Below are 23,733 nucleotides of genomic sequence, written 5' to 3'. Positions count from 1 at the left end.
CGCTCCCAGCGACACACAGTCTCTCAGAAGGCCCAGGTCAACAGCAGGCACTTCAATTCCCAGACAGAGAAGGCAGGGGAGCTGGTTGGTGAAGTCTGTTGTTCCTGAGACTTCCGCAGGAGGCAAGCTCCATCTCAAGCCCTTGGAGATTCTTTACAAGCTGATTTGAAAGTAGTACAAAGTCCTTTCTCCTTTCTTTGGCAGTCAGGCAACCATTGCAGGCCAATCCCACAAACAGCACTCAGCTTAGAGATGGTCTCCTCCTCAGTTTCTCTGGTTCCTCTCCTCAGCAAAGGTTCCTCTTGTTTCCCAAAAGTGACCTAAAGTTCTGCTGTTTGGGTCCCCTCTTTTATACTCATTTTCCCTTTGTTCTCTGAAGGCAGAGAGGCCTTTGCCTAGTCCAAACTAGTTCTGGTCATTCCTGGAGCACTTTGTTGACAAGACTCCTCTTTCCTTTCGCAGTGCAGGCCAGGGACATCAAATGCATCACAGGAGTGGAGCCAGCATTGTGGAAGGAAGCCATAGCCGTATTCAGGTCCCAGGTGAAACTCTTCCCACCCATCCACATGCAGATCTCTCTATTCAGCCCGGTGCTGACTCACCCAGTCTCTTGGAATCCCCCAGCCCCTGTCACACAAACTCCAGACAAAGAATACACAACCTAGCAGAGGCAGGCTTGGATAGTTAGGCAAGAAAATACCTACTTTCTAAAAGTGGTATTTTCAAACACAGAATGTTAAAACCAACTTCACTAAAAGATGTATTTTAACATTCTGAGTTCAGTCATACTTAACTCGAATTTCTACCTTGTTCCCTTGGTCAGTTTAGGATTATAAGATGTTATAATCAAACTGCCCATTCTGGCCTATGGGGAACAGCTGGCCTTGCAATAGTGAAAAACGAAAATGGCTGTAATTCACTACTAAGACATGCCACACACCTCAGGACATGTCCTACCTTTTACCTACAATGCACCCTGCCCTTGGGCCTACCATAGGGGTGACTAATATGCAGAAAAGGGAAGGTTTGGGGACTGGTAAGTGAGTGCACTTGCCCAGTCAGCATGGCAGTACCAGATTGCACACAGGCTCTGCAATGGCAGACCTAAGACACACTTGTACAGGCTGCTTCTGTGGGTGGCACAACCAGTGCTGCAAGCCCACTAGCAGCATTTAGTTTACAAGCCCTGGGCACACTCAGTGCACTGTACTAGGGTCTGACAACCAAACCAAACCAACCAATCATGGAATCATTAATCCATACATCAATTTACCATAGCAAGCACTTGCACTGTGGCACTGAATAGCAGTGGCACAGTGCCCAAAACATCTATAACCAGCAAAAACACATGAGGCAACAGCACAAAAATGGAAGGGAGACCCACGCCAACAGGTCTAATAGGCGGAACCAATTTTCAGAGTATGGGTGTTGCCATCAGTGTTACATCACCCAAGTTATAGGGATTGTTAAACATCCAAGCATCATACAAAGAAGTGGAGCAAATGAGCCATCCAGCAGGAGAGTAGTAATGGTGTGTAGCCCATGGTGCATTTTGGAGCACACTGTTACAAATATACTACTAGAGCATGGCACAGGAGTGCAAAGTCATTAACATACAGCACATTTTCGATAGAAATGGCCACTACTTTTTGCAAAGACAAGTAGTTTTATTGATAACACTATACAGCGCACAAACGAGAATGTGTGGAAATCAGGTTTCAGTGAGTACTTATCATTTGTGCATCACCAAGTAAAGTGTCTTGATCAATTTTTGATCCTGTTAAAATATTTTTTTCCATCACACTTCAGAATTACAAAAGTGCTTTACTTGTGCTTTCCTAACTGAAGATCTGTTTTGAAATGTATGCAAAGATCTGGTTTTTATGTCTGTCAGAAAAAAAATAACATCCTTTCTTTTCACATTCAGCATGACTGTCACATAGTTAACATTACAAAATCCTCTCACTTTGCAGTTATAGTGAATAAGTCAACACCAATCGCTACATAAAAAGAATAAGCAGCAATTTGTCAGAGACAGACCATGACATTTGATATCTACGGCAAGATAAAAATTGTTATTGTTATCTGAGTTTATATAGCGCACAGCTGCCTCAGCAAAGAGGCGTCCCGGCGCTGCCAGCGTCAGAAAGAACCAAGAGGCTAGGGAACCAAACCAGAAGGCACAGACAGCATTCAGCAAAGCGATGAAAGGCTAAACAGAGGGGAAGATTTGAGTTTTGATCGCTTTCCTGAAATCCAACAAGCGGTCCAAGCTACGAATCTGAGGAGGCAAGGAGTTCCCTAGCTCAGCTGCTACGTAGCAGAAAGAGCGACCCCCGACCCGAAGACGCTTCACTCGTGGGACTCTAACCAAGTGCTGTCCCAAGGAGCGCAGCTGGCGAGTCGGGACATACAGGGCTAACAAGTTGACTAAGAGGACAGGCGTTGCAAGCTTCAAGATCTTAAAAGACAAGCAAAGAGCCTTAAATTGGATCAGTTTGGCCATGGGTAGCCAATGTAGTCTCCGGATGGCATCTGTAGAGGGGCACTTACGCGGGAGCCCCAACAGGGTTCTAGCGGCAGCGTTTTGGACACGCTGCAAACGCATCACCTCAGCCTGATTAGCCCCCAAAAGGAGAGAAATAGCATAGTCTATATTCTATCTAGTCTAGATAGAATAGCAGATTGAACAATCAGCTGGCGCGTAGGAGGATCAAAGAACCTCAGTATCGGCCTAAGTCCCCGAAGGAGCCCAAAACAGGTGCCAGCAACTTTTTTAGTATGATTTTGGAAACTGAGGGAAGAATCCATCCATACCCCAAGGTTCTTGACCACCAGCTTAGGGGTGGGATCACTACCAAGAGCAGTTGGCCACCATTGCTCACTCCAAAGACTCCTGTCCTTCCCCACCAGCATTACCTCAGTTTTGTTAGCATTCAACAGGAGGCAGTTTGTGGTCATCAACCCTGCAACGGTAGCCAGGCTGCTCCTAAACCTAGCCTCATCCTGCGTGGAATCATCAGAGAGTGCCACCACCAATTGCGTATCACCTGCATACAAAACCATGGTGAGGCCCATATTCCTAGCCACCATTGCAAGAGGTTGAACATACAGATTAAACAATACGGGGCTCAGCGCCAAACCATGAGGCACAGGCATCGTTATTACTCATTCACCTTCTGAACTCCAACATGGTTATTTTGGGGGTGGTGAAGCACATCCGCACTCCTACTTGCAATGCCTATTAGACTCTAGCTTACACAACAAATCAATGGGAGCAAGCATACTTTCCTCATAACCATAAAGTGATAGGTGGAATGTTTGTGAAAGCCTCAGAGACAGAAAATCATCGGAGCCATGTTCTTGTTGTTTTTTGTGCCTGCTGCACTATTCCAGACAACCATATTCAAATCACTCTTGCTTCCATTCTAACAGTCTGTCCCAATCTCCTAGGCCATGCACCTTCTAAACTGTAATATAGGAAACCCTAGGCCATTTTATACCTCTAAAGAGCATCATCAGTGCGGTGCAACTAGGCCCCTATGGAACATTGAGCACAGGATTGGACATACTCATAGCACTTAGGAAGTCACATTAACATAATTAAGGTGAGGGGTGGAATACTTCTAAAAGCCTTAGCCATTGTGTGACGAAATACAGTTAATTATATGGTATCGTTGTGTGACCTCACTGTGTAACAAACTCACAAACCTATCTTAAGTCCACTCAGATTTGTTTATAAACATTTTGCTCAACCCTGGGTAGCTGTGGCTTCAAGCAGTCACGCTTTAACAAAGAAACAAGTGCAAACCATTTAGAAGTACTAAAACAACCGAATATGAAATCAATGCGACACAAAGGAAATCCAACACTAATTTATCAAAATAGATCGTATTTCAATGAATGTGCAGACACCGAAATGAACAAAATCCACATGAGAGTTCTGGAGATATACATTTTTACGCCAATCGTTGCTGTTCACTCAAAATTCAAATAAACATTTGCAATCACGGCTGTTGGGGGTTACTTTGTAAACTTTTGTGAAGTTGTGTTCAACTACACCGACAAACTTTCAGCAACCAGCTCTGGCAGGGAGTAAATTAAGAGGTTCAGTAAGGTTGAGCAGGACAATTACCCTGCAGTCAAAGTAGTCTCCAGTCCAGTTTGTAATTCTATGGGCAAACTCCCACAGACTTCCATGGAGTGGTCCTGATGCAAATGATATAGGAAGCGGAGGATGCTGAGCCATTCAATAAGGGTCTTCCTGGGGTCACCCCTCGTTCCACGAGCATTGTGGGGTGACTATGGCCACAGAGGTTGATGCATGTCGAAGTCCAGGTTAAGTCCTGTCAAAACCAGTTGTGACGGTCCACTGGTATCTGATCTCAGCGAAACCGGCGGTTCCCTTCAACTATGGCAAGTTTCCATTTTTGGCGACTAAACTGCACTTTGACGATCTCCCAGGTACAGCAGACTCAGGTGCATCTTTTGAGTGGTGAGGTTTGAATTCCCAGGCTGCGCTTTGGCAGGAGGCGATAATCCAGCGATTGTGGCTAGCAACTTTACCATGGCAGATTCTTCAGCTTTTATGGCCTTGGGGCTGTGACAGGAAATCAGCCAACTGACTCTTGGAGTTTACCTCCTCTGTCTGGGGCTGTCGTTTCTCCGAGAAGGGCACCACAGGCACAGTCCTCTCTTTGCTAGCCCAGGAGCAGCAGGTGCAGTCCAGTCTTCGGTTCAGCCTCTTTTTGCTGGCACCAGGAAACAGAAGGGCAGTCTTTCTTCAGTCCTCCATCCACTCCAGGCGTGATCAGAGGTCTAGGTGCCACTTTTAGGCTAACAACTTGACCCCAGGGATGCAGTGACTACCAGGGCTACCAGTGCCCCTCCAGTCTGATGATGACGTCCGGCAAAGTGTGGCATCTAGCTATCCCAGAGTGCGATATTCTGCCCACTCCCAAGATCGCATGACCCCTCTCTCAGTGTGTGGAGCTTGGTAGCCCACTCAAAACATGTGACTACCCGTGGGCTACAAGCCCACAGGATAACCAGTTTGGCAACTGATTTACCCTTTCTGTCCCAACACCAACCTATCTACGAAAACATGAGAACAGCCCCTCTCTTTTGTGCCCACCATTTGCCTGGCTGCTTCCCTTCTGTAACTCACCTTTTGATCTCAACCCCGTGTGGCTTTCTGCCATCAGTGAGGTACCATGACTCCCCTTTCCTGGGAGTTTGTCAAACATGTCCCCAGGAGGGCAGAAAGCGGACTTGTGTCCAGCATCTGTGACTGGCCACTGCCAAATTTGGGCAACAGACTGGCAACTTTCCAAAGTTGCCTTTTACTCAAAAGTTACATTATATTCGACTTGGGCCTCAAGTCCGGGTTTAAACTATTATTTTGATACCTTGAAGTACCAACTTTAGTAGTCCCATTCAGGAGTAGCACAGCTGAGTCGTCAGTGTGTAACCTTGTACTTGGCAATGAGGTGATTAGCCTTTTTACAGCAAAAATTACAATTTAGGGTTTTTACTGTTATGACAAACAAAAATATATGTCCTATTTTTAACAGATAGCACCCTTCCTTATGACTTGATAGGCCTACCTTACGGGTGATTTATATATATTAAAAAGGGAGGTCTGTACATTCTCATTAGTTTAAATGGCAAATCAAGTTAGAATTTTAAAATTGATCTATCACCCTGCAGTGGTAGGCTGGGAGACATATTTTACTTTGTCACACTCAGGGTGGCACAATAGGAGCTGCAGCTCATGACGAACACTTCAGCTACAGGCCCTGGGTACCCCTGGTACCACATGCTAAAGCTTATAAGAAAGTTAACTTAGACCAATTGAATATAAGCCAATCAAAAATATACTTTTGACGGTAGGACCACTGGCACTGAGGTCTGGTTAGCAGGCCTCGGTGCATTTTCAGAGTCGAAAAACCAGGAGTATCAGCCCAAAACCAAGAAGAGGCATTTCCTAACACATAGACAATTGCTTGGACTTTGTTCTAGTCCACCATTTGTTGGCTCAATGTTCTACGCAAAAAGGGAGCACATCAGACTCTTTCCTGCTCCAACAGAACAGTCCAGCACATGCTGCAAGTCACAAAGCATCTGATCATCTGGCTGAGGCTTTGGCAGGATTCTACCCATCACTGATTGTTATTTTGCCATGTCTTCCTTACCGTCATACACTCCTTCTCTTGTAACTCTGGATATTTGACTTCTGTAAACTTTGATGTAAATAAGCCCTCATTATCAATGTGGCAAAACCTTGGCTATTTTAGTACTTATGTGAATTGAAATAAGTAAAATATCTACAGAAAAGAAGGCAAGTAATCTCCATGCCCTTTGTAATTTGGCCAGACTAAACAAGCAATAGAGTGCCCATTTTCTCTAATGATCTGACAACTTTAGGAATATGTCTTTATTTATTTAGGGTGTTCTATATTACATCACATGCCACAGAGAAATAACAGATTCTCTGTTTGCTATGAATCAATTTACATTTCATACTTATTTTTTTCTGCAGCTTGACTTATTCAATGTAAAATATGTTTATTTTATTATGATGGAAATGAAGTGTGTGAACCATTGTTTATTTGTGATCATGGACCCATTCCTGTGTCAAACATAGAATTTGCAGCATAAAACGGCAGAAGGTGGAATAATGGTTGGAGGTGCTATTAAGTTTCGCAAGGCCTCATTCTGAGTTGGCCAGAAGGTATTCTTGGTGGGCACCACTTCAGGCAATAATACGTTTTCTGGGGAATTATCAGGACTTCAAACTCTAGACCCAATTATAAAAGGCCCGGAGACATTGGACCAGTAGCCAACTGTGAAGCTGTTGTGTCAAGCCCCACCAACCTGTCTCCTGCAGCAAGGGGGAGCAAAAGCAGCTCCCCCAGCTGAAGAAAAATCATGTTCCCTCCATCCCACTGCCCCCATTAAATCCCACCATGGCAAAGGACAAAGCACTTATAGAATTTTCCACTTGCTCCACACAAGTGGTAAATATTTAGGGCCCATTATTATTGAACACGGGGCAGATCTTATTCCCCATTCTGGGAGAAACTTGTAATCCCTATTGTCTCCCTGGAGATACTACAGGATATTGTTAATTTTGGCCCCGGTATCTCCCCGCAGAGATAAGAGGGGATCATAATGAGGCTATTAATATTAGCTAGGGTGCAAAAGCATTGCCAAAGTGTGTCCACAACTATATGTTTAAAGTGCACCAGCTGTTTCGGTGGCAACAGAAAAAGAGCCTGGTCAACAGCAAAACCCTCTTATTGGGTAACAGGGAGAATTCCAATTACTGGACGACTGGCAGATCCTAGAGAGACTGTGTACGTGGATACTACTGGAATCTCAAACCTTGGGGACATTTGATGATGATGGCATTAAACCACTTGCAGATCTGCATAAAGAAAACAGATTCTCTAATTCACAGCACTACAAATACTTCAAAATTTAACAAGCACTTTTGAAATAATCAACATTACTACAAGATATCCAAGAAGAAACACCATAGATCAATAGGGTACAGGTGGCACGAATACATAGACATGTCATATACCTATCGTATAGAACACTTATTAATAAAATACAGGCACCACTCACTACACTTAGAACAAAAGAGATGAAGGATCTCGGTATGTTGGAAGACAGTGACTGGGTGGAAGCATGTATGTACATATGGGAGGCAGCAATACAGCCATGCTTTAGATGGATACAATTAAATATCCTTCACCACACATACGGCACACAGGAGCAAATGATAAAATTCAGCATGATAACAAAAAGTAAATGCCTCAGAGGGTGCAAGCAAAAAGCACCTCCCTGCACACCAGGTGGGAATGTCCCTCAATACAGACATTATGGAAAGGGCTGAGGGACAAGATCAACAGGACCATTCATATGGAAGTGGAAATGGTGGCAAATTTGGTACTACTGAAGATATCTAGTGACTCTACCATACGGAGATACACAAGCCTATTTTGAAACATAGCATCGCAGCGATAGGCAGGTCCAAAACCTCCCACATTAACTGAATGGGTGAAAACGTGTATTAGAGTATGCAGGAAAAGTGATCTATGATGCAAGGGGCTTTCTGACAAAAATTGGGTTGCACAGGTACTAACTTCACAGTACTTCATGGAAAACGAATCTACAGCATACACACACCTCCATTTATTCATTAGCTGCTAAACCCTTACCCACTTGTGCCTTGGCTTTTGATGTGCTCCATTGTTCTCCTTCTGTATCTTGATAATTTTTCAAATTTGCCTCCAGGTCTTGTTCCCTGCTACCAGAACCTCAAATTTCCAAGTTGGAATAATCCGGTTAAAGTGGAATAAGTAAATTGCTATTAACACCATCATTATCGCTTCAATAAAAAGTCATATAAGTACTAATCATAAAAAGTAACACAACGACCATTAAAAACACTCAACATTCTCCCATCATGTTGAACATAAATACAAGAGTGACTAAAACATTTAAAATCACATTGTGGCTTCCACCTCTGACTGTGTGGCAGTAAAGAAATGGTCTGACCGTGCTGCTACAAGACTGGATGGACAGATTTGAGGCCTACAACTCAACTCAACAACATTAGGCTCCCCCCGCCCAGGTTTAACTTACCCGCCCAGAGCACCCACACCGACATGGAGACTGGGCAGCGGCTTACCCCGCTTGAAAACCAGATAACAACCATAATCCAGGGTCTTAGTGAAATCCTTTCCAACCTCGACGCACCCCCAAAGCCTCACCGTTTCTGTTCCTTCCCCTCTCTCTCAACAGAGGTTCTCCAAGACCTGCCACCCGAAAGGGATCTCTACCCCCCTTTCTAATCAGACACAGAGACCAAAAAGAACTAGGGATGAAACATCCGAGTGAAGCGGCAGCTCTTGCTTCCTCGTACGACAATCCTATTACTTCCACCCTCCTATCCAAAATACAGGTGATCACCGGACTGGCAAGAGAACAGGCCCCTCCGAAAGCTCCTAGACCCCCGACCACACACACTTTCATCCCCACGGCACCCAAACAAACAAAACCACAACAGAGAAGTCCCCCACAAACTGCATGCTCATAAACTGCAGATCAGCAACCAAGCTTGCCACAGAGCTTGCGGAATCCATTCTCACCCACGACATAGACATAGCATTCATCACCAAGACATGGCTAAAGGACTTCTCATTTCCACTCATGGATACTCTTGTCCCCCCTGGCTTTGTTATCACCAACAAAGATAGAAAAGATCAAAGAGGTGGAGGTATAGCAATCATCCACAAAAACAATATTTCCGTGACAGAAATAGACTCCTTCAACTACAACACCTTTGAATGCCTAACCGCCAACATCAACACAGGCAACAACAAAACACTTATCATCCACCTTATTTACCACCCCCCAAGCAACACCACCACATTCACTGACCAGCTGTCTGAGCTGATTGCCCACTGCAGTTTTATGAAGCGTGATAGACTATTTGCAATAGACCCTGGTCAAGTTCTGGAGCTGATCTGTAAAGCGGGTCTCCATGTCATGGACTCCATCTCCATTAATGTCTCTGAGCTGGACAATCCCACCCGATTTCCACCATATGCCCTAACCCAGGCAACCCTTTTCTGTAATGTAGGATGCACAATTCAACAAGCAAGTTGATTGTAACACTGAGTGACAAAGTTTAATGAACATCAGTACTTTACTTTACGTAAAAACTATAAATAAAGTGGGTAAAACAAATCACTTTGGGGCTATTACTTTGATTTCTGCGTGTATTTTACGCGGGCGAGGTATAATATGCTACTGTGGGGTAAATCATTGGCAAATCTATTCTATAGCACAGAGTTCTGGCTTCCTTGAAGGCTTAGATGCTATAAATTCTAAACTCGACTAGAAGCCTTTTCCTATATGTTTTAGATGTTTTTGTGCAAAACAGCCTGAAAAGTGCGACAGCTAGAGTTCCACTCATTGTGCAGTCACAGAGGGCATCCTTGTTTGGTTTTTGGTACAACTGTGTGGTGTAGGATTAGACATGGAGTTTCCCAAGTTTAAACTTAAAAACCAAACACAGCACATCTCAGGCCGTATGTTCAAAACGCTACTGCCCCTTGTTTGATACGTATCCACATAGTAGGGCCTCCCTTTCACCCTCCTCCCCAGTCACTAGGCAAGGTTTTTCTTGTTTATATTGACCATATACACCTTAAATGTTCAATTGCTGATTAATTTATTCATTTAGAGTTATCCCAGAACTCACTTCACCTAATCCTTTTTAATGTTTTCTCCACATGCCCTTGCCATCGGAATATCTAAACGTTGTTCATATGCATGACTAAATGCAATGATCTCACATATACCCTTGGATAAGTGTTCTTGTGCAACCTGAGCCAGAATAAAACAGGGCATAATGAGATCTTATCTGATATGCAATTCAGGTCCAGTTCAAGTCTTACTGAGGTTAAAGATGTGCTTGGGGTCTGTTGAAAAGGGGATCTTAGGAAGCAGTTGGAATTTCGAGTGTTGTTCCATAGGCAACCGTTGCAACGCTTTCACACTAAAACTTGGAGCCAAGTTTTCCATTGCATTTTAAGAAAGTGCCTATGCTCAGGCTAAGGGTGCAAGTTGTTTTTTACGTCTAGGGATACTATGATAACCTTCAGTAACAGGGACTGCGGGTAAGTCAGACACCGAGCTGGGTTATCCGCCTCTCTCCATTTCCGTCTGGAGCCTGATCTGCTGTCTATGACCCCTGGGTCCTTGCCATTTGCTTCCAAGACTCATAGGTACTGAGCTGCGTTCCACCCCAGGGTTGCCGCGCCCGACACGTGGGCCTCCCAGACCATGGGTTGGCCACTGCCCCATTGGCTCGTGTGGTCCTACTGCATTCTGCTGCCTCTGATTGCTGACTTGCACCTACCCACTTCCTCCTGATGGCTGTCCCGAGAGAACACCACCTTGTGGAACCGGCTGATGCCGATTGATCTCTCCTCCCCATACAGCCGTGGAGCATTGCAGCTGAATGGGTGCAGGGCGTCTGGCCCCCTGGGTGGCCAGGCGGCACAGCTGTGATATCGGAATACATCTTCTGCTGCAGTGTGGAATACTGCGCTGTAGGAGCCCGGCAGCCTGACCATGATCCTCTCAATAGCCTGCATCTACCCAACTTTCCCGATGACTTGGCCAGCTAATATTTTCTCTGAGGTAGGATGAGGCCTTCACCCCCTTTGCGGCCTTAACTCACCCACATCCAGGGGTGCTGTCGGAGGTGGGGCCCTCACCCTCATAGAGACATCACTATGGAGGTTCTGGCTTGCATGTTGTGGTCTTTTGACACCTGTTGGGACACTTTGCCCTCCCTCCTTGGGGGCCGACGTCTATCTTGCCGATCCTGCACACCCCGGATGAGTGTGGAGGTCGAAAGCCTCAGCCATGTTTTCTCCCCCGGCCTTTACAGAAACACGCAGTTCAACGCCGGGCGGAGCATCGCCACACAAGGGCCCCCTTCTCCAATCCATACACCCCTCCACACTTCAGCCACCGAAGTTCACGCAGCACGGCATGGCCTGGATGACTACCATTCCTGGAAACACACCTCTGCTTGCTTGGCTGCCTCTCCTTATCGCAAGGCCTGACGCCGTACTGTTGCGCGAGGTGCCATCCCCCTTATTGGTCATACCAGGTCGGACCCCCCCTATACAACTTCAGGTACGTACCTTAGTGGCACTGTTGAGGGCTTCTTTTGACACAACCCGTCTACTCAGTCAGAGCCTGCTCAATTCAGTTGCTCACCCTCTTTGCTTCACTGGTTGAGGTCCCTTGCCCTTCCTCCTGCCACTAGAGATCAACTTGAAAGCATCTTGTGTGCACCCTGGTTCCACCTCACGTTGTAGAGTTACCACTCTGCCCTACACTCCAGTAATGGTTCAGGTGATCTTAAACAATGGAAGCTTGCCTTGGACAAACCTAAGTAGTCTGACGCCACAAAACCCACACCCATGGTGGACGGGGGTTCCGCAGGGGGCCCTGAGCCAGGACAAATGTCTGGAGCAGATGCCATTATTGAAGAATTAAGAGCCGGCTTTCGTGCCATTGATGCCAGATTTGATACCCTCACTGGATGCCACAATAACTATGACTAAACGCCTCGATCGGCATGCCTCCAGGTTTGACACTGCGGAGGAGAGGGTTTCGAGTCTTGAGGATGGAGCAGCACAAACTACAAAACGCCTGGAGAGACTGGAGATATTGTTGAAGACCGTTGCTATGAAAAAAGATCATCTCGAGGCCAGGGGATGGCATAGTAACCAGCGCATCCTGAGAGACACTGAGTGAAATACAGGATGCATGGATCTCTTTGTTGATGAAATACTAGCAGACCTAATGGACCATCAGCACTTCACATTCACATTTGTGGTGGAGAATGCGCATCGGTTCTTGGGCCGGCACCCAACCCCCAAATGCCCTCCCAGGCCGATCATCGCCTGGCTGATAATTTCTGGGTTTCAATCAAAAACGAGGGAGGAGGATAGTCGGTCCATTCAGTTCCCCTGATCAGATCCACAATTAATCAAATAAAGGTTTGGAATGGACACTAGTATCTACAGAACCATTGGTTCGAAATTGACAACCCTCATAGGCAGCCTGATTTTGCGATGCGGTATATCTGTTTTTCCGCCCCATCAGGTGTCATGGCATATTCATAGGGTAGTCAAAAAGTGTGGTATGCCTGCCTCACCCGAGGCCACCTCTGGTCCAAATAGAAGTATCCAGAAATAATGGGGAGGGTGTAGAAAGTATAAAAGCAGTGATTCTCCAAAAATATTTTAATGGAAAGGGAGATAACACTGTTGATTAAAAATAGGGCGATATAATTGTAATCGGGTAACTAGATTACCATATATCTATGCGATATGGTAATCTAGTTACCCGATTACAATTATATCGCCCTATTTTTAATCAACAGTGTTATCTCCCTTTCCATTAAAATATTTTTGGAGAATCACTGCTTTTATACTTTCTACACCCTCCCCATTATTTCTGGATACTTCTATTTGGACCAGAGGTGGCCTCGGGTGAGGCAGGCATACCACACTTTTTGACTACCCTATGAATATGCCATGACACCTGATGGGGCGGAAAAACAGATATACCGCATCGCAAAATCAGGCTGCCTATGAGGGTTGTCAATTTCGAACCAATGGTTCTGTAGATACTAGTGTCCATTCCAAACCTTTATTTGATTAATTGTTGATAATTTCTGGGACCATGATGTGGCCCTCAGACTGGCATGTGAGAATGGCCTACTACACTGGCAAGGATCTGAGATCTTGTTAATCCCTTACTTTAATATAGCAGTGCAGGTTGTGTGTCACAAATTCAACCATGTTAAGGTGGAACGGCGAAAGCTGGGCCTCAGTATGGCATGATGTACTCTGCATGCCCCCACTTTTTTTTTTACACCCCGGTAGCTGCACAGAACCAGAGTAAACAATATTCCAAAGACTGTAATCATTTGTGATGCTCCACTCCTGAAAGATCCCAGATGGATGTTCATTCTAATGCCAGCATTGGCCGGTTTCCCTCTGGGTCATTATTCCAGCTCCGCAACAACCACAGGCATGCCCTCAATAATGGGGAGGCCTGCAAGACCCCTCCATTGACCACAGGGACCTTTCATGCCTACCTCAGCCATACTATGTGTTGCAGAGTATGGAATCCTTCCTTAGCTTGTCAGCATGGATCCAACGGTATTCCGAGCTATTGCCTTAGTGTTGCCATCCCCCAGTGGTACACACAGTAATGCTCACAATTATCTTTTTTCATATTTATGGAACGGTTTACCTGGGGCTTTGCTGGGCTATTTATTGCCTAGCGTGGGTGGTGGGAGGTGTGGGAGGGTTTATGACGTTGTTTATGTTTGTTTTTTGATGTTTTTTCACACAAGCAGATCTTCAACTATGCCCACCATATGCGCGATCCTATTGTCTTTTACACATTCAGTGAAGATACCTTCACAACCCAGTTACTCAAACTCTATAGGGGGCAGCCTACTGTCCTGCAACATACTGGGCCTCCATAATCCCAGCTAGGGTAAGAAAGTTTTGCGATATCTCATGTGCCAAAGCGCTCAAATCGCCTTCCTGCAGGAGACTCACCTCCAACCTGGTAGACCACACACCTTTGCATCCCACTGTGGCTCCCACCGCAATTCTTCTAGCTACAGCACATACTCGGGGGGGTCTGCATCTTAATTCATAGAAGCGTGCTGTTCAGCCCTCTAACTACTAATCTTGATGAGCATGGCTGTTATGCCCTGGTGACTGTTATACTGGTGGCCACCTGGTCCTGTAGAGAAAGGTCTATGCTACAAATCAAGACTCCCCTGCATTTTTCAGACCCAGATTGCAGGACTTGATTTTAACCACGCTATCCTAGAGAGGGACCTTAATCTACTTATGTGTGTGACCCGCGATACAACAGTGAACGCCTTGTCTGTTAAAAAAACCTAATCACCCCACGCCCTTAATCACATTTGCAGCTCCTTTGCACTTCAGGATGCCTGGTGCATGAAGGGGTCCTCCCCGCTAGCGTACAGACATTACTTAGTCCCTCACAACACCTGGACCTGGATTTAATACTGCCTCATACTTGCGATGTTAGGTCCTTGGCTGGAAAGAGTCCACCATTTACCATGCATGCTCTCCTATCATGCCCTAGCGTGCACCACTTTTTACTTCCCTTTTGGAGGTGAGCGCGAGAGACCATGTTGGTTCCCCACATTGGCATTGCAAGATACACTTTTCCACTCTGACTTACAAGCTGCGATACTGGAGTACATTTGGCTGAATGAATGCTCGGTAGACACACTAGCCTCCATGTGTGAGGCATTTAAAGTCTATATTAGAGGCATATGTATCTCCAAACACTCAGGGTTTTCTGGGATCTCCGAAGGGGACTGGCACGCATTGACGAAGACCGGACTGAGCGAGACTCGGCTACTCCTCATCACCATGGTACAGAGTATTCCCTTAAGCGCACTCCTCACAGAGTACTGTGACCTGCGAGGTGTTGTTCCTCGAAAAGTACGATAGGGCTCGTAGATATGCAGAGGGCTAATGCCCGGGTCGCACTTTGGCCAGACTTCTTCTCCAACCAGGAACACTTTCTTTATCCCTGAACTACACAACAATGGAGGATCCACAGTAGCCTCCAAAGCAGACGTCCTAGACACTTTACTCCGGTACTATGCCCACCTATATACCACTAGACTCTCTGACGTTTTCTCGGCCCGAACAGCATATCTAGAAGAGATTCCCATGGTGAGGCTTGCCATGGCTCAGCAGAAATTCCTCAATGAACCCACCACTTCTGTGGAGATTGTGCAGGCCATAGACTAGGTGGATGGTTCCAAAGCTCTTGGCCTGGACAGTTTCACAGAAGGTCTATAAGCATTTTAAACTTAAACTTGCACCTCAACTACTGGTTATGTATACAGAATCTGTTGAGACAGGTGTACTTTCACCTCCCTTTGGGAGGTACTCATACCCTTACTCGTCACACCAGACAAGGAGCTCCGACAATGCGAATCCTATCACTCTTAAATTTTGACAAAATACTCTCAAAAGTACTCTGGATATACCAGCAGCGATAGCTCTTCTATATGCAGAAAAGGCTTCAACTCCCCCGAGTGGCCATTTCTCCATGTGGTCCTGCGCAAGCTGGGCTTTTTCGGCAGTATCTAGTCAGTGTTCACTCTATTGTACAATGAATCTGTGGGGTGCATTAGGGCCAACTCCTGTCTCACTCCACCTTTCCCAGTTACCCAAGGCACGAAACAGGGATGCCTCCTATCCCCATTGCCTTTTATCATAGCAATGAACCTGCAGGTCCGCAACCTACAGAAGGTCCACATGCATCGTGGCCTGCAATTCCACCCTGGCCCTTAGTTATGTCTCTCTATGCAGATGATGTGCTTCTATTTATCCGACACCCAGAAGACAACCTGGCCCCTACCCTGCAAAAGGTGTTGTGCTTCGGAGGCCACTCAGCTTATGATCAACTGGTCTAAATCTGAACATCTTCCCCTAACTGAGCCTGCTGCTCTCTTTCAGTATGAATTTCAATTGGGCTGGTGTGATGGCCTTGTTAAATACTTGGGTGATCACCTACACCGGGACAAGAAACAACGGAACCACCTGAATTACCACCCTGCTGTAGACACTTTGGTCACCTAGGTGGAGTGCTAGATTCGCCTACCGCTGTCAATGGCTGGACGCATTGCAATTATCAAAATGGTGGTCCTCCTCCACTTCTTGTATCTTTTTCAAAGTATCCAGATCCCCTTGATCAGCTCCTTCTTTACCACATTACGTGGGCTATTATTGAAGCTCATATGGCCAATGAATGCCCCCGCATTAGTTGGGACATAGGAGGATGGGTTTGGGGTGCCCCACTTTTACCTGTACAACTTGGCAGTGCAGTGTGAACATGCACACCACTGGTTCCAATCGGATGCCAGGCTCCCATACACCTAACCTGACCTTGACCAGACCACCCCAAGGCCTCCATTCTACCAAAGGGTATCCCTCTGGACCCCCACGATGTGCAAACCTTCTTCACTACATGTTTGATCTGGTGCAAACTAGTGCTTGAGGGGGCCTCAACAGCCTACTCACCTTCCTTGGTAATAGCAGATAACCTGTGCTTCCCCATCACTTGAGAGACTTTGGCTAAGCGCTCACAAAGACCTCTGCACATTTGGAGACCTTTTCCCCGATGGGCATGTTCTCTTGCATTACAAAGTTGTCCGCTTTGTCACTGGTCCCATCATGGACCACTTTGTGATGCACTGCATTTATAGTGCACTCAGGGCGCAGAACCCGACACATCCATTAGCACCAGATGAGTTCACACCCCTGACACTTGTGATCAATGACGATGGAGGCACTCGGCTAGTGTCTAAATTGTACCATACCTGTTTGGATATGCTGCTCACCCTTCACCTGAAACTTAGGAGTTATTGGGAGCACGATCTGGGTTGCTGGTTGTGAGATAAAATATGGACTGCCTGCTGTACACAAACACGTTCCACATCTCCCAGTCATCACCACAAGCTCCTCCATTTCAAATTCTTGCATCGAGCCTAAGTCACTCCTGCCAATCAACATAGATTTCACTGCACTAGATCCCCTGACTGCCCCAAATGCTACATCACAGGGGCAGACTTCCTGCATATGACACTTTTGAACTGAGGTCTTCTCCTGCTTGGCCCCAATTGTGGAAATGGAACTCTCCCTTGTTCCCCTCTAGGTGTTACAAGGATATGTGCAAGATCTGCCCAGGAGTATCTGCCGATACATAGCAATGGCCCTCCAGCTTGCCAGGCGGGAAGTTGCACTACATTGAGGGAGGCGGCACCCACCCCCTGTCAAGTACTGGCTATCCAGCTTAGCTTATTACGACCCCACCAGTAAGCTATATGCCTCAGTTAAACACTGTCTTCTAGACCAAAGGACATATGGCAACCCCTCCGTACTTATCAGCTCTTCTCCAGCCTTTTAGATGGTGAACAACGCGACACCTTGCGTTGCTCTATGTACCACCCCTTCCCACCCCACCATCCGACAAACCTCCTCTAAAGGGAGCCACCCCTATTGCTTCAGTACATCCTCCCTCCTTGCACCAGGTTTTTGAACCATAGCACCAGGACTGTGCGATTATTTATCACACATGATTCACCATGCTACCAATGTAAGGGGAACGTTTTTTAAATTATACTCTTAGTTTATCTAACTCCCAAACAATGTACCTGAGTGCTCAATATATTTCCTTTCTCTGAAAAAAGGTGGGAGTCGGCATCTTCTGAGTTTACCCTGCTCTACACCGCAGTTTTCTTCCACGCAGAATGCTGCTTGTCTTATTCACGTTTGGCCGAGTTCTCATTCAGCCTGCCTGTACACATTTCAATGTACTATACTCGATATTCCATTTGAATTGCTATGGAAGAATGTGTTGCTCCATGAAATGTATGTACTGTAAAAACCAATAAAAACAGATTTACAAAAAAAAAGCAAATAATAAATCTCTCTTCCACTTTAACTGCTGGGTTTACTAACACTCTCCGATCATGTGCATCCTTCCTTTATCTTACATCTCAAACAGTTGGGGTTATCCACCAGATTAGGTTGTAAGAGTGTGAGATTTCTTTTATGGTCATTTCCCCAGGATTCATGAGAGTCGTGCCCAATCTACCTCTTCCAGAGGCACCATGTCAACTTCCCAGCAGTCACTGTCCTCTGATCATCAAATACAGCCTGACATTTACAGTGTTAAAATAATAGTTTACAAGCAATTATCAAGAGGTGCAGGGAATGCTTTGCAACATGACCCAACAGAGTTGATGTTTCTTTACTCACCTGCAGTGGCGGAATGTAAATGGTCTTCTTCTTCTGAGCAAGGATGATCACTGAAATTAAAATCCTCCTCATGCGTAATCTGGAATAAAACGTCTGGGCTAGCCACTGAGAAGCATGCCAGGGAATTAGAAAAAAGAAACAATGTTAGGAGACATTATCAACATTAAAACCATGTTGTTTCCTCCCCACATCTATCAACAGAGCCTTAAGGGCTAACCATGCCCGAAAAACATGTATTCAGAGTTAAGTCACTTTTCTTATCCCGTTGCTTCCTGTCAAATAAATGCACACTTTGCCTAGTTTTTATTGTTTAAACACATTATGTCAGATGGAGTATTTTAGAAATAGGGCTTGGAAACATGGCAACATTGCGTTTGAAAGACATTACCAGCTGTGGAGTCGTCATCAAATCAAATACAAATGTGAAAAATAATACTGAAAAAAAATATTTTAAAAAGTTTAAAAAACAAGATTTTCAAAGGCTTTAGTGAAAGGTATCATCAGTTTACTGAGATATGATTTTGTACTCCATGCCTTTTGGTAATCGAGCCTGCTGCAGTAGAGTGAGTAGGCAAAGGAAGGACTGGCAGACAGGGGGATTGCCAGGTTGAGACTCCTGCAGACTCCTTTGTTCACTCACATAGAAGAGGCATTGGGCAGGCACATTGCTACATTAATGTTGGGCGTCTCGGTTGAGGTCCGGAATGAGGAACGACGTTCTGGCTTACTGAATTACTGGGTCGCATTCTGCAAGATGTTCCCTAGTCCATGCCGATTTCGACTCAGATTGTTCTCCTGCTTTTTACAGTAGGAACATGTGTTTTTTTTTTTTTTTTTTAATGCTTGGTGGTCTTACCACTCTTATTCCCTCTTGGGGAATGTGACCGGCAGTCCCACCAATGAATATGCCCGATGCACAGGCTCAAGGGGAGGTGCTGGACATACTGAAGCTTGACCCCCCTGGTTCTCTCTACACGAATGTGTGTTTCTGGATACATGAGTATGAATACTTCCTGCACTGATCTGATCCAAGTTGTAAAAGTAACAAAACGATCAGAGATTGGAACTGGAGGCAAAAGACTCATAAACGACACAGGGTGACAGCAAAGTGTAGGAGATCCTTGGACGTCGATCTCTCGCGAAGTCCGTAAGTAGTCACAAGCTCTACTTAACATGGCTCCTCCTGGAAGCGTTTATAATGGTGTGCAATGGAGGAGCACCTCCACAAATAAAGTATTTCGAAGCTAAAGGGCAAGGATCTGCAAGGGGTTTTCTGAAATGTTCTCAGCAACAGGAAGATTGTAACTGAAGTCTGCGAGCACTCGTATCGCTTGTAGCTGTGTGAAAAACCTGCAGGAGGTGTCTGAGTCATAAAAATAAGGACATTTGCATTTGTGAGTTTATGAATTTGCATGACTACAGATTTCTAAATGTAAGGAATTCACAAGAGTTTCAAAAACTTTTCCTGAGGCAGTCACAAGTATCACACAGAGCTCCTGTAAACATATTTGAATACAGTTGCTGCCAACGCGAAGGGCTTTCCGCATGACCAACTGAACGTACCAAACAACTATGCATGCAAAAATGCTTTCATATTTGTTCAGCTGTGCCTTGTTTATTTTCTCCAAAGGGAATTTTGTTTTCCCAGTAGATAACCTTTTCCCCAACACCCCCACCAATTCCGAAGGTGTTTCAAACCCATTTATCTCTTGGAAAGAGATTTACTCTTACTGCTGTCAAGAGTAAATCTCGAATCATTTCCATGGTGGAAATGGTTCGAATCAAATTTGTAAATACTCACAAACTCAAAAGGTTGTGAGCGTTGCTAAACTTTCTAGTCATTCCTGGTTCTGAGACACCCACTCCACCTACCTCCAAGCGAAGGACTTACTGATGCATAATAGTACACCAGCTTGGGACAATATATTGCATTGTCAAATTGATTTATGAGTGCAAGTTCACCCTGTGCTTCTAAATCAAGCAATATATGCGTGAACATTGAATGTGCAGATGCAAAGTGGAATGTGGAACATGCTGTGCTCTACATTCTCTACACCTAAGAAGTATACAAGTTGTACAACTCATAAGTATAACAAAATGATTCTGTAAATCACTTGGGGGAAAATTTGTGATTATCTAGATGGATTTGATAGGGTGCTCACAAACTATATCACCTCCAGTACGTAGCCTGACCACCATATCGCCTGACGACTACATCCCCTGATCATTACATTGGGTAAGTTAAATTGTATATGTTTGGGTCTTGGTTATTACTAAAAATGAATTTAAATTAATAGATTAAAAGTTTAGGGATACGTTATTACAAAAGAATATATTATAACAGATAAGTAAATGTGAATGATTGATGTTAGGTTACTAAATAAAATTTAAATGTCAATTAATTGCATATTTAAATGTAAAGAAATTGGAATTACTTAAATGCTTTTGTTAGGTTATGTACAGGGCTTTATACAAAACGAAAAGCATGAAAGAGAAAGGGGAGAGAATTAAGAAAAATAACTATTAATACAAAAATTTGGTGTAAAAAGCAGGTTGATATGGTATAGAATAAAGTCTCGATAAAATACATATGAATCTGAGCTGCACAATGTCATGATGGGTGATCTAGTGGAGACGATGTTCTGTTAAGCCGATTAAATTTTTTTAAAAAAAACATTTTATTAGCATTTTGTGACAATACAAGCAGCTTACGTCAGGGTCAGTACTATACATTAACAGTCATATATAATGCATCAATTCGCCAGTTAGGAAAATACAATAGTGCTAGATAGAATTTCCTGCAAGAACAATGCAAAGGGCAAGCACCAGCAAGACCTCAGGAATACATTTGCTAGCAACCGCTGCTCAACCCCCACAACAGGCAGCTCCCTCCCTCAACCCCAACTCGCCGTATGGCCATGCCCTCTAATAACTCACAATCGACAGGGGACAACGACTCCCAATCCAATCTCAGGCAGCATATCATTCTAACTAAGGTGGACAGATTGGCTCAGTGTAAAATTCCAGTCCCTCTAGCTAGGCAAGACCCACATCTAGTGAGGATGCTAAGCCTCTATCACCTAAAGAGTTCCTGATGGTCTTTCAAGCAAGGAGGATCAGGATTTTACAGGGACTACACTAATAACTCCCAGGCATTTGCCATATCCATTGATCCACGTCCCCGGTGAGGCTCCCACAATAGCACCAAACACTCTTAACTCGCCCATCTTTCTAGTTTCCTTTTCCAAACCTCTACTCTGGGGCCCCTTGCAGTCTTCTAGTTGTGTGTAATCTCTTTTTTTGCTAACATGAAGGCTAAATCTTGCAACACACTCATCGCCTTATTATTAGCACTGTGTGGATATTAATGTAAAAGACTATGGGCCAGATGTCCCTAAACCCTTAACCTCCTGCTACCGGCCTACTGTGACACCCGCTAGGGTTCACAACACTGTTCTGGAAATGCCCAATTTGGCCTAGAACTCTGGTCGAGCAAGCCCCTCCCATAGGGATGCGGATTGACCTAGCCCCACTCACTCCATCCCAATAGCTCGCCTCCTACCAGCCCTCAGCCTGCCTGAACCCACCTCTAGGCTACCTGCACATGCCATCAGAACCGCTCCCTGGCAACTGGACCCCGGCCTACCAGAACATACCTCTCTTAGAGATATTGATATTCTCCACCGCAGATCCTCCGAGTTAACACTGAGCATCCACAAATCGATTCTGGACCTAAAGCACCTCCTTCACATCACTGAACTCTCCTTCTCTAATCTATGGCTCTCACAGAGTGTGACCCACATCGCCCTCACGATGCCCGCCTCCACCCTCTACCACTATCCCCGAGACACTTGCTCCCTCGTAAGCAACCCTGGCACCTCTCTGAGGAGGACATTCTTGCTCCCCTCCACACCTACAAACCCACCCCTGGCACGTTTAATCCCTCAGAACTCACGGAGGAAGAAGTGGCTGACTTCCTCTGTAGCTACAACTCGGCCCTGACAACCCCATGCCGCTTAGACCTGACGGGAGAACACCCTATCTGCACGGTTGCAACCAACCCTAACAGAACTGCTACCCTCCGCATCAGAGGGGTGGTCAATAGAAACCTAGCTAAAATTCCAACCTCCACACCACCCCAGTTCCCATGAGGCACAGGGTCAAGGCTGATTTGCATATGGCCATGTCTGAACTGGGGTGGTGTGGAGTGCAAAAAAACGATGGATTTAGGCCCAGATCTCTGTACTGGGGTGAATGTATGACAGGGGTACTCATAGTACGGCCCGCGGGCAGTGGCGGCCCGGCAAGCCTTCCCTGGCGGCCCGCGGACCCCCGAGACATCATACCTGTGTTTCCCGAGTTTTTTTTTTAAGTGTCTGCAGCAGCGAGAGAGACTCTGCTGCTCTGTGGGGGCTGCCGGCGGGCGATCCTAGGAATGGCCAGAGTAAAGCTGCAGGGGCCTAAGAAGAGGTGAAATACAAAGGCATCATTAACATGCAAATGGTCTTTTAATGACCTGTGAAGTGCTCGGGTGCGGCTGTGAATGTGTGTGTGCCCCGGCTGGCGCACAGGCAGGGTGAGGTGACAGAGGGAGTGGGAGGGGGAGGGTGACGGAGAGGGAGTGAGAGAGAGTGAGAGGGAGTGAGTGAGTGAGAGGGAGTGAGTGAGTGAGAGGGAGTGAGTGAGTGAGAGGGAGGGAGGGAAGGAGTGAGAGGGAGGGAGGGAAGGAGTGAGAGGGAGGGAGTGAGTGAGTGAGAGGGAGGGAGGGAAGGAGTGAGAGGGAGGGAGTTAGTGAGTGAGAGGGAGGGAGTGAGAGGGAGTGAGAGGGATGGAGTGAGTGAGAGGGATGGAGTGAGTGAGTGGGAGGGAGTGAGTGGGAGGGAAGGAGGGAGTGAGTGGGAGGGAGGGAGTAGGAGGGAGTGAGTGAGAGGGAGGGGTGAGTGGGAGTGAGTGAGAGTGAGAGGGAGTGAGTGAGAGAGGGAGTGAGTGAGAGTGAGAGGGAGGGAGTGAATGAGAGGGAGTGAGTGAGTGAGAGGGAGGGAGTGAGTGAGAGGGAGGGAGTGAGTGAGAGGGAGTGAGTGAGTGGGAGTGAGAGGGAGGGAGTGAGTGGGAGGGAGGGAGTGGGAGGGAGGGAGTGAGAGGGAGGGAGTGAGAGGGAGGGAGTGAGTGGGAGGGAGGGAGGGAGAGGGAGTGAGTGAGAGAGAGTGACTGAGTGGGAGTGAGTGAGAATGAGTGAGAGGGAGTGAGTGAGAGTGAGAGGGAGTGAGTGAGGTAGAGGGAGTGAGTGAGAGGGAGT

General features: G+C 45.9%; 1 protein-coding gene across 4 annotated transcripts in view; it reads right to left on the bottom strand.

Moving 5' to 3' along the window:
* Positions 1–23,733, bottom strand: part of LOC144829329 (uncharacterized) — a 119,956-nt gene that overhangs the window by 18,443 nt on the left and 77,780 nt on the right. For 3 of the 4 annotated variants that reach the window (XM_078688372.1, XM_078688371.1, XM_078688375.1), the window contains 2 exons: positions 18,438–18,542; positions 8,229–8,327 (listed from right to left, as the gene is read on the bottom strand). In XM_078688372.1, coding sequence (XP_078544498.1) covers positions 8,229–8,327; positions 18,438–18,542 — 204 coding nt within the window. The remainder of the gene's footprint in view (positions 1–8,228; positions 8,328–18,437; positions 18,543–23,733) is intronic. The other variant, XM_078688373.1, reaches the window with a different exon arrangement.

This window comes from Lissotriton helveticus, chromosome 4_1 (assembly GCF_964261635.1).
Source record: "Lissotriton helveticus chromosome 4_1, aLisHel1.1, whole genome shotgun sequence".
NCBI classification, from domain to species: Eukaryota; Metazoa; Chordata; class Amphibia; order Caudata; family Salamandridae; genus Lissotriton; species Lissotriton helveticus.
The sequence above is the reverse complement of the archived record's forward strand: the minus strand, read 5'-3'. Positions and strand labels throughout refer to the sequence as shown.